The sequence below is a fragment of the Hippichthys cyanospilos genome, chromosome 10 (genome assembly GCF_059441005.1).
Source record: "Hippichthys cyanospilos isolate Australia breed blue-spotted pipefish chromosome 10, RoL_Hcya_1.0, whole genome shotgun sequence".
Taxonomy (NCBI): Eukaryota; Metazoa; Chordata; class Actinopteri; order Syngnathiformes; family Syngnathidae; genus Hippichthys; species Hippichthys cyanospilos.
In genome coordinates this window covers 15,647,150-15,659,457 of record NC_142378.1, presented here as the reverse complement: position 1 = coordinate 15,659,457, position 12,308 = coordinate 15,647,150, and the positions used below count along the sequence as shown (strand labels likewise).

Sequence of the window (12,308 nt, the reverse complement as noted above, 5' to 3'; positions counted from 1 at the left end):
TACAGTAAAACATTTGTTTCTGAGGACCTACCAATAGAGTCAGGGAGGTGCTGAAGCATGTTGGAGGAAAGCAAAAGATCCTCTAAGGCCTCACAACCTGAAATATCCGCATCCAAATTCTCAATACGATTCTTTGCTAAGTCTAAGTAGCGCAGCTGGCGAAGTTTTCCTAGTGACTGCAAAATCAAGAGAGATAAGGAAGGCAAATCACTGATAAAACCAAAGAACTATAAAACTGCAGAAGGCCATTTTTTATACTGAGTGTCCTTACCCCTGGTATGGACTGTAGAGAGTTGTTATCCATCCACAGCTCCTTTAGGTTGTGGATCTGCTCCAACACCTCCGGCTAATATGCAAATAGACCACACATGTCAACAAAATATAAACCAACAAAACATGATTATGATAGAAACCTCAAGAGACAATTATACATTCACAGGACACTTAATTAGGTACACTATCTAAATCTATCTACAGTACATCTCAGTTGACAAAGATCATAAAGCAGAGAATGCATTTGCTATGATGAAGGAAAACTGGCCCCATCATAAAGAATGTTGCGGCCATTTAGTGTGGTGAACATGCATTAGTGGGCGAGACTCTTGGCGGGATGCAAACCATGCGGTGAACTTCCTGTCTGACCCTGATGTCACATCCTGTCAACTCCCATCCAGTCTTCTCTCCCTCAGCCCCCACGTGGCACTGTGTCCCATTTCATGGTCCAGCTGAACCCATGCCTTATTCCTTAATGAGATGGTGTCTACAGGAAATTCATCATATGCTGCAATGACTTTTGAAATGTAAACATCTAAGGAGGCTGCCCCAGAAATGGGGTTTGCCAAACTATGTTTGTGATTCTCTTTCCCTTCCTGTTTGTATTCATTTCTTGAAAACAGGCAATTCAATTGGCCAAAGAGAATCACTTCGTTTCGAGTCCTATTTTAGAATAGCCCAACCATTTACAAAGAAAAGAAAACATTCTCACCACTTCAGAGAATTCATTGCTACCCAGATCCAACCTCTCCAACTGTGTCAGTCGATGAATAGACCTGTAGTGACGAAATACAGACACCTATCACAAGAAAGCATGGCTCTTTGGCCTTCCCTTGTCTTAATGTTTAAGATTGATGCCTACAGGGTTGAGTAAAATATGACAATACAATTTGGAAATACCTAAATGCAAGTAACGTCATTGTTAAATGTCACCCTCATTTTATTCATTTGTCATAGTTTGGCTGGTTGTCTGACGTATACTCATTTGGTACTTCCGTCAATCCATTTTCTAGAGCCGCTTAACGTCAAAAGGGTCGTAGGCTTGCGGGTGCCTATCCCAGCTGGCTTCAGGCAGTAGACAGGGGATACCCTGAACCGGTTGCCAGCCAATCGCAGAGCACACATATAACAACCATTCACGCACCCAATGCATGTTTTTGGAGAGTGGGAGGAAGTGGAAGTGCCTGGTGAGAACCCACACAGGCTCAGTGAGAACATGCAAACTTCAGGTGGATTTGAACTCAGGTCCCTGAACTGTGAGGAGGACGTGCTAACCCCTGCGTCATTGAGCCGCCCCAAGTGGTACTTATATCTATTCAATTAAAACCTGGACTGGCACTACAAATCCTTGTTCAAGAGAGCCTGTTTAGAAAGTCAATCTGATCCTGCCAAAATCACTCTGAGAGTGGATCAATTATGAATTAGAACACGACAATGGGAAAACTTTCATTTGAAATTACATTTTAATAATTTCATGGGAGTGTGAAATGTCTTACTTTAAAGCTCAAGCAGTCTGTTAAAATTAATATTTTCATCGTGATTATGTTTTGTAATATATATAGGGATGTTACCAACGATACTTGTTTTAACACTGTACTAAGTTTTAACTACACAATCTGAAAGTTTCCAAACCTACCAGGGGTTGTGGATTGTAGTAAATATAGTTACTGTAGCCACCACTAAGAGTATTGAACGTGACATTATAATAGAAATCAAAATACCCTATAGAGATATGGCATTCTTCCCTGTGTGCTACATGCATTCTCCTTGGCAGGCGATGTGGTTGAATTTGAAGAGGGGGAGCTTTTCACACACAGGAACCCACATATGCCTCAAAACTTCACCAACAAAGGAAACTAATAAACGGTGAAACAGCTGTGAAATCCCTTTTCACAAGACTTCTTTGACGTCACATCTCCAGAAAAAATGGTGAAAAATGGAGAAAAGATGTGACTGTGGGTGACTCAAAATGCAAAGGACAGATTCAGAATTGTATTTAGTGTGTAAATGTGTATAGCTACTGATTGTTTTGTAATACAGTAACAGTTATACTTTTCAATGATGTTCTAGAGGTTTCGGGCAAAACCTTCCAATATTTGCACCCTTTGGATTGTGGCCAATGTGGACTTGTGGTCTGTTACTTTTTTTGTGAAATGATGAAAAACTCTTCTATGACTAAAAAGTAGTCGTCATGTTAACAAAGCATTAGGCTTCCTGGTGCCGCAACAAAGATTTACAGAAACGAAAGGTTCAATAACCAACCAGGATTCCATCACAAGGTAGTCTTCAGCAGGAGCACTCTCCAAGGGCTCCAACATTGTGCGTTCCCAGCTGCTAATTGGTATATGGGGACAAATAAAAGTGAGAACCTATCATCCTACCAAAAGCAGAGGGACGCTACCCACTCATCCACCAAGCCAGGGAACAATAAGTATGCTCACACCAGCTATGCACGTCTGTGGGCAACTCCAGAGTGGAAGTCTGACCTCTCTCAAGAGGACTGCTTCTAGAGGCCAAGTTGTATGAGTCCCACCATCAGACATGGCTCTCAACTTGAGCCCCACTGACCCAAAAGCGTTGTCCAATTGTTTTTCTCGTATGGGGTTCTGAATGGTTGTTTGGATTGTGTTAGGTAACCCTGTTAGGTATAAACCCCCTAACAGCTTAGCCCTTGGATTACTGGAACATAGAAATCCTGCCATAGTAAAGTTGCAGCTCATGGAGGAGTGGTAATAAGCATTATAACGTTTAACTGAGTTGGAATACAAGACATATTGGCACACACGTCCTTCTAGTGTCTCGGATTGTTACTCCATCACAACACTCCATCAATTTTTTTTGTTTTTTGTTTTTTGTTTTTTTTAATTTCACAATTTTATACGTCAAGCATCTGAACTTGTAACTTTTATAAATGGCTTCACCAATATTCGAGAGCGTGTGTAACTTTATTCCATGCCAAACTCAGTCCGAGTGTGGAGCAAGAAACAAAGTGGAGCCAGACCACTGTCACAAACAAACATTGAGTCTTACTTTGGCATGGTTTTCAGGTGGTTCTCTCTCAGCTCCAGGATTCGAAGTTTGGAGAGTCTACCAAAATGAAGCATAAAAAGCCAAGTCTTTATTTCTTTCACTCTCTTTGTCAGGTAGAAGAAAGTGGGCACGCTTTATTTAGTATCATATATTTTTTTTTAAAAATCTGTTTAATTTCACATCTGATATTTGTTAAATTGCCTCGGAATACCATAATACTGTATATGTAATATTACAAAATATCCACTTAGCAAGGATCATAAAGTTCACTTTTTTTTAAAAATAAAATGCCACCCAAAATTATACCAGAGAGTTGAGGAATGAATGATTCCATTGTCAATTTGATTTCATTCAAATTCATATTAACTAACCCCCATCCATGCATGCATGCATCCACTCATCCATCCGTCTGTCCATTTCTACAGAGTATCCTGTTAAAGATGACAGGTCAAAGTGGAGTCAATCAAAAGGCAGAAAGAGATCATATGTTGCAGACAGTCATTTACACTAATATTCATACCTCTGTGCAACTAAGAATATGCAGTTACCTTAAAGTATTACATTTATGAACTGTGGGAGGAAGGCAGAGTACCAAAGTAAACCTACACAATCTCACTCAAACACAAAGAGGTTTGAGCCGAACTTAAACATTGAATGCAAGCCCACACTGTCCATTTCGAAATCTCATAACATTTTTATACAACAGCCTTTGACTCAGCATGAGACCCAGTATTGTTTAAGTGTGCTGAAGTGTAGTGTGTACTGTTTTATGTCATTTATTAGTTTTAACTGTGATTAATGTACAGCATTTTTTACTCCACACATTGCATACAGCAATTGTTGCTTTAAGATGTCTATAAATAAAGTTGAGTTGAGATTTGAACTCAGGAACACTGATTGACAGGTAGGAATGTGAACCTCATGCCCCATTAAGCAGGTGATCCCTCAAATGAACCACACTATGGTATAATCATCAGCATCCATTAATAGTCTTTATGTGATGACCATCATTGCCCGGATGTTACAGGGTTAGGAAGCATCCCAATACAGTACTATATCAATACAGTCAGATTACAAGAACCACAAATATGCATGCCCCAAATGAATACATGACTGAAGTAAATATAGTGTGTTAACTTCCACAGCATTTAGTCTCGGTAACTTGGGCATTTTAAAGTGACGCGCCATTGCAAAAACACTGAGGAAAAAAAGCCTCTGTTGCAGTAGATACCTTCAAATAAGGACGCCATTCAAGACATAGCATGCTGATACCATGCAGGAATTACCTGCCAAAGTTAGCTGGCAAGTACTCCAGGAAGGCATCATTTAAGAAGAGCTGAGTCAGATTCAGGAGCTGCGTAAAACCATCTGGTAGCCTGGAAGGCAACAAAAAAATACGACAATGTATATACAGTAGAAGGAAAGTAACGCAGCATGATTTTTAGCGATATAATTTTAATGTCTGAACACTAGAATTTTGTCGATTTGTTTCAAAGCATTGAACGACATTGTACCTCATTGTAAATTTCCATTGAAATGTGATTAATAGTAAAGGTTGGAGAAATCCTATGAATCGACATAACAGCTTGTTCCAAGATAACTGATGGTGTCTTACTTGGTGATGGGGTTGACACTGGCCTCAACCACTGACAGGCCTTTACAGCATTTAATATTGTCTGGAAACTCCTGAATACCTGTGAGGAAAACCGCATCAATAGAAGCCTGTGGTTAGACAGAATTCAGTAGTGCCATGCTTTGTTGTGTAAGAGAAAAAGATAGGAGGTTTTATCCACTCTAAACTGTGATTGATTGAAAGATATAAAATTACTGTGATTGTGTGGTTTAATTACACAGTTGTTGATTACTGTGGATCTGTGAAAAAATCGAAATGCTGATGTTATTTCCCTAGCCCTTCCAATCTCTGTCTTTTTTAACATGGTTGTTATGGCAGTGAGGAAAAAAAAAACATTTTGCTCTTGGACTGATAAAGTGGTAAAAACAATTAAGGAACTGTAAAATGAAATTATTTAACAGTTTTCCTTAAGCAGGAAGGTTACAGTCAATTTGGTACACATATTTGCATGTTTAAAGTCTAAAGAGTTAAGAGTTAAGACTTGTGTATATTTGTTGATTGGCAGAGCATTGTCAATTTGCTTTCTTCACACTTTTCAAACCTCACTTCATTCACATTTTGTATTTTTGTATTGTTTTTATTTTACGATTCACAGATGGCAAAGTTATTGACAACACTATTCTCAATGTCAAATTTACAAGACAAATTATTTGCATTTCTTATTGGGGCTTTAATACAAGCCAATGGGCCTTCATTAAAATTATGAAGCTGTTATTCAAATCAAATTGTTAATCGACAATTGTCACTTATGTGTCATCATCCATTCTAGTGGCATTAGAGTTTTCATTTATGTGTTTTCTTTTGTGTCGTTACCATTTTTACTGATGTCAAGTTCTTTGAGGTTAACCAGGCTGGCAATTGTGGTTGGAAGGTTGGAGAGGTCGTTATCAGGCATACTCAGCTTCTTTAAGGCCTGGCAGCTGAAGAGTTGCTGTAAAAATATGCAGAAGAATGAGGCATTATATAGGCATTATATACATTATACAGTGTTCCCTCGCTGCTTTGGACTTTTTGCGGCTTCAGTGCTTCTCATATATATATATATATATATATATATATATATATATATATATATATATATATATATATATATATATATATGTGTGTCGTATATGTAGAACGTCATACATTGATAATATTGGTGATTTCATGTTTATGACGGTTTACATCACTTTTATATTGCAGCGCCTATCTGATGTACTACAATAACACGCTCATGTTGAGTCTAATAGAGTGTGAACCAGTCTAGCAATATGTTAATATTGCTCTTAACTACTGCTCGTCATTCTACGTTGATGGAGTCATGGCATTATATAAGGGCATTTCGGTACAAAAGAACCTCCTGCGGAAGTTACAGGCGAGGTGTGCGTGTGGTTGTGCATGGGAGGAGAGAGGAGTGTGAGTGACATGCGTACAAGAGAAGTAAGTTGTAGGTGCGTGTCAAAGCAGTGTTTAAAATAAAATAAAATGAATTTAGGTGCGATTAGGTGTGAATGAGTGTGAAAGGTTGTTTGTCTCTGTGTGCCTTGGGATTGGGAACTGTTATATTATAATTATATCATAATGAGGTTTATTATGACGTTTGGTGAAATCTATCTATCTATCTATCTATCTATCTATCTGATAAACTGATTTGATTTAAATGTTATGAGGTCCTTAAACTTTAATGTTTTTAACTGAAGAAAGAAGACGTTTATATGGTCCCAATATCCCAAAGACCTAATTGCTTTCTTTTGAAAATAATAATAATAATAATAATATATATATATATATATATATATATATATATATATATATATATATATATATATATATATATATATATATATATATATATATAGTATAATGGTTCAATGATACTCCCCACACCTCTACACAATAGGTAAAAAGTGGTGATATCAGTAAGGAATAGATTATATGTAATGCTTTCTTATCAAGATAATACTTTGTACATAAAAGTACAATGCTTGTACATAAAAGCTACAATCTTAGGCATTTTGGTTTTTGAACTTTGTGATGTGCCGTCCAAGAAATTTTATCATCAAGGATTCCACCCAGAAATGTGGTTACATGGACTCTTTCAATGTCAATGTTATCAATCATAATACGTGATTGTACGTTCATATTTCCCTTACCAAAGAACAGTCTTGGTTTTTCGTGTATTTAGTGACATTTTTTTTCTTGCAAACCAATTTTGTAGTTAGCAATTTTCATTTGTAGTTTCTGTATTAAGTTTTTCAGTATTTTCACCCAAGTGCATGATTGTAGTATTGCCTGCAAACAGGATACATTTTAGTTTTTCAAATATATGTCATTAATACATAAAAGAAAACACTTTGGGCCCAGTACAGGGACCCCGCACACAAAGCTGTACTGTCTGTACTGTCCCCATTGAACATACTGAGTATCGTGAGTTAAGCAGTACTTTAACCAGTTAAAGGCTGTTCCTCTTATCCCATATTTTTATACTTTTCATAAAAGTATATTGTAATCCATAGTGTCAAAAGTTTCTTTAATAAAAATATCAACAGAATGTTTTTTCTTGTGTTAAAACTAAACAAACACTAAAAATAACGCTCAAGAGTCGCAGGCTTGCTGGTGCTTATCCAGTTGGCTTCGGGCAGTAGGTGGGAGACACCCTGAACTATTTGCCAGCCAATTGCAGTACATGTAAGTTCATTCTATTTTAATAAATTTTACTGTGAACTACAAACTTTGTTTTGTAGTAGTGTGAGTCTCAGGGATCCCACTGTTATCAAAAATAAAATGAGCCTTGGTAACCCAGTCAAACCCCTTTGATCCTGTGGTTAAAAGGTAAACGGACATCTATTGGGGATTTCGACTACAATTACAACCTATACAATGCAGCCACAGAGTGATCAGAGTGATCAGTGATCAAAATGTGACGGTATTGAGGAAATGATGACAATTTGAATACCACCCAACCCTAAATGTGATTTTAAATTTCTTCTTGATATTGTATATTGTATATTGTAAATTTACACTCAAAGATTTGTTTGGGAATTGTTGTTCTGCTGATGCGTGTGTTCTCAAGAACAATTCAAGCTGCAAATAAGCTTTAGAAGTTGGCAACATGGGATTTGCTGGAGGACTAAAGGGTGCTATTGTGAAATGCCCGTAAGAGTTGACCGAGTTGAACACTCGGTCAGTAAGCCTCAGCAGAAAGGCAGATGGAGCCTGGCAATCAAAATGTTTTCAAGTTTAATTTAAAGGTCAGAAATCTGATCCATCATATACAGTAGTTTCACATTCAAATTTACCTTGGGGAGTTCCTCAATCTGGTTGGCATCCAGGTAGAGCTCCTCTAGAGTTCTTTCAAAACTAAAGATTTCCTTGGGGACCTGCTGCAGGCTGCAATGAGAGTAGTCCAACACTGAGATCACTTCCTCTTCCCCACGAAAACAACGGCATGGCACCAGCCGGCCAATCAGCTTCCTTTTTGTTGTCATTTCCAGACACTGTACTATAAGAGGCAAAAACAAAAAAAGAGCATTCAGTAAATTCCAACACTTTTTTTTAAGACTTTGGTAAACATGGAGCACACTGATCACTTTACAACTGATAGTTTATGGCTCCAGATTAGGGGAAGAAAGTGTATCCGTTATTTATGTGAACACTCTGAAGAAGACATCAAGCCACACCTATGAACAATTGTTTGTACTATGCATGACACTACCATGTCACCAAACCAGAATTTACCTAATAACAATGTCAAAACAAAAGCATATGACTTTTATTTTGAACTTCAAGTGACCTGGTGACTCCACCTGTCTTCACCTAATTATTGAGTGGAAATGTATATTTTGGTCTTCTTGATTTATATTTGTTCGTTAAGTAAGCGAAAGTATGCTTTTTTACTTTTCTTCGAACACTCAATAATTCAATAGACTTTTCAGTAGGATATCTGAATACCAAAATATTCAACAGCCCCAGCCTTACTCCAGATCTTCAAATTCCTGGAAGGAATCCTTGTTGGAAAACAAAACTGCACAATACAAATGCACTATAAAGCAGACATATTTTTTTTAAAGGAATACCATTTTCTTGAACATATTATGAGTTACATTATATGCTCTACTTTGGAGTTTCCACTGTGTTAAAAAAATGGCAGTCTTAAAACAGAACTTATTTTTAAAAAGTCCCACAATTCAAGTGGTTAGGCTGAATACTATGACATATCATCAGTAGAAAAGCCCTATTTTCCTTTTTTAGTCACGCCTCAATCGTTCTCGTACTGTGCCCGATAGTCATGTCGGCTTTCCATTGCTGCATTTATTGCAAAGTCCATCACAAAGGGTGCACAACCATGCCTTTCTTTTACAGCACTGACCTTCTCAACAACACACACCGCTGCATGTTTAATGAATGCAATAAAATGCATTTTATACCTGGACTTAAAAATTAAGAGGCTGAATGGCAATTTAACTTCAATATATAGGTTGCGAATTTCAGAAGGAAAATGACATTAGTAGGCTCATCGTATACTGAATGGATATACTGAATGTCGCAAATTCAAGTGCTGGTCCTGCTTTTTTTTTTTTTTTTTTTTTTAAATAAAGATGAAAGAACAATGACCAATGCAACTTCTTTCTTGTTTAACGTAGAGACAGTAAAACCGGGCATGATGAGGATCGAAGAGAGGAGATGAGTTCATCGCATTGCAAATAAAAAACAGATGTCAGAGAGAAGCTGAATCGAAGAGGGAATGAAGTGTGGGACCAGTATTGAGAGAGCTGCAGCTTAACCTCCTTATTTAACACACTCATGTCCAATTACAACTGGGTTGTGGTGATAGACAGATGAACTTGAGTAGGGTAAGCATGATCATTTGTCAGAGGTCTGGCTAAATCAAATAAAAAGACTGCAAATCCAGCAGCACTGTTTTCTGGCCCTTTAATAATCAACAGATCATTTTCAACAGACATGCTCAGAACACACAAAATCAACTGAACAAGAATTTACAGTCTGCCCACAAATGTCTAAAACACATCTTGCTGCTCGGCAATATTTATTGTGGCACAGTCATGTGGCTGCTGCCTTCTGATGATTGTTTTGTTTATTTGTTTGTTTTTAGCTTTTCCTCTGCAGTTTGATAAAAATGTGATGGTCGTCTGCAGTGTGACTCAAATATTGTCATTATCATGGGCCCGTTTGTAGCAAATCTCTGCTTGGTTTTATTTCTGTTGCAGTTTTTTCTTGTATGAAAGTGGATTGAGTATGAAAGTGGACTGAGTCCTCTGCCTCACACTTACTTCCAAGCATCAGGATCAAAGTATTTATGTCAACTGTTCTTAATTGTTTAGGAGTCTTTTGATATGTGTTTTATATTCTGCGCTTTGTGTTTGATAAACTCCATAAAACTTGCTCTAGGTGTCCTGGTCTAGTTTTGCATTCAACAGTGAGCACTTTGCCTACACCTTACACCTTTGGTATTGTGATTTCCAAGAATCAAAGCATTTATGAATACAAATTAATTTTTGCATCCTAGTGTTTTTGATGGTATTTGATAATGAAGACATCATTCATTGTATTGGTTAGAGGTGCAATGATAAATGGATAATGAATCAATGATTATTTGTTAGGTAATTTTGATAAAATTGCACAAATCTTTAGAATTTTAGCCTCGTAACATTAAATGTGCTCATATTTTTCCATCCCTCTTTGCAAGCAGACTGCTTAACAATGTGCGATATTTTTTTAAATATGTGTTTATTTCCCAAAACAATCATTAAGATGTAACCTATTTTCTGAAGTCACAGACCAAATTAGTAATTCAATAATATAAAAAACAATTTCAGTATATTTTCTTCTGTAAATGTGTTATTAAAAAAAAAGGATGGAAATGACCCTTTTTTTTTTTTAATTCAATTAATCATTTATTAAAACGAAGAGTCTTTCCAAGCAAAGAGAATTATAATTCTGCTGCAGTGACAGCAAACAGCTGTCAAGGACAATGACAAATATTGGTTGTGAATGGGAAAGACAACATTGAGAGGTAATAGTCACCTTCACAGCACACAAGCATCTCGACAAAAATACATACATGTGCAGCAGGAGAGATGCAAAGCACAGCCAAAATGGAAAGACCCAAGGTGAAATCTCATTCAAGCCACTTTTCAACATGGTCTTTAAAGGTTGCTGGCATTTGGCGGAAATCCTCAGCACTCCAAAATCATCTCTTTTCCCGAGACTCCAAAACCATTAACATCATCAGCGAAACCAATAGTATATAGATTTGTTTAAAAAATACGAAATTCACCAAATTGTGACATGGGAGGTTCCGTAACATCTATCAAGAAAAACAGCAATAAAATAAGTATATAAATCTGAAGAGAGTGAATACAAGTTAGCGCCAATAGGATGAAGCTGGGAAGTGAGTGTGGTTGGCTGTGCTGCCTCTTGCTGCTACTATGGCAACAGGATGACTGAGCAAACTGACGCTGCAAAATACATGTGGATGTGCAAACACATCTTGTTCTTTTCAAAGCATTTACTATAATGTTACCATAATATTCTGACACGTTTATCAAGGATGGAAAGTGCACATACGCAAACACCAACTTCACAACACACGCAGAGCCAACAAAGTTAAGTACACACGCACAGTAGCAAACCATCGCATTTTCACGCTTTTGAATTTCACCTCAAGCAGTCTTTTACAGTTGCTCTGTAGTTGTGCGTGTGTGCTATATCTAGCAGCAAAGGAGGGTGAAACCCTTAGGGTCCCATGACAGCCATCACTTCACGTGCAGCCTTGCTATCTCCATGGCAACCGCTACCATAGTGACGGTCTCCTAGGAGCTGGGTGTATTTTTACTCATCCTCTGTCATAAAACAGAACATGCTGCTCTCAGTGGGTGATTGCTCTACATTTGGTGACGCTTCACAAAAACAAATGTATTAGACACCTCTCAAATACATCTGTAGGACAAAAATCTGGTGCTGTCTTTCATTTTTGGCGTAAGGAATTTGCAGTATCATGTGTGCTGGAGGGGGGGGGAAATAATAAAGTATACAACATCCTAAAACGGAGCCACAGTAAGGTGACCCAGACTGCTCGATGAATTAACAGCACAGTTTTGACACAGAAAAAGTCGCGCTTGGTCAACCAAATATGTTGAGTGCATGTGTCATATCAAGACATTGTCTTTGGAAATTGCTACAGTATGAGTGCTACTAGGATCGCTGCAGAGGTTGAAGGGATGAGTGAGGGTTTCAGCCAGGCAGTTTTCAGACCACTCCACATACTGAATAAATCAGCCGGCATCACTGTCACCCTTGAGGAGGACTCATCGAAAGATGATGGACAAAAAAGCTTGCTGACAGTTGGTGGAAGACAAGCAGAAAAATG

At 37.6% G+C, this 12,308-nt stretch overlaps 1 protein-coding gene across 9 annotated transcripts in view; it reads right to left on the bottom strand.

The window, feature by feature from the left end:
• lrrc7 (leucine rich repeat containing 7) overlaps positions 1-12,308 on the bottom strand; it is an 80,843-nt gene that overhangs the window by 31,601 nt on the left and 36,934 nt on the right. For all 9 annotated transcript variants that reach the window (XM_088425730.1, XM_088425733.1, XM_088425728.1 and 6 more), the window contains exons 2-9: positions 8,218-8,420; positions 5,750-5,867; positions 4,919-4,997; positions 4,590-4,679; positions 3,304-3,360; positions 986-1,049; positions 272-346; positions 32-176 (exon numbers count right to left, since the gene is read on the bottom strand). In XM_088425730.1, coding sequence (XP_088281856.1) covers positions 32-176; positions 272-346; positions 986-1,049; positions 3,304-3,360; positions 4,590-4,679; positions 4,919-4,997; positions 5,750-5,867; positions 8,218-8,406 — 817 coding nt within the window. In that variant the 5' untranslated portion in view covers positions 8,407-8,420. The remainder of the gene's footprint in view (positions 1-31; positions 177-271; positions 347-985; positions 1,050-3,303; positions 3,361-4,589; positions 4,680-4,918; positions 4,998-5,749; positions 5,868-8,217; positions 8,421-12,308) is intronic.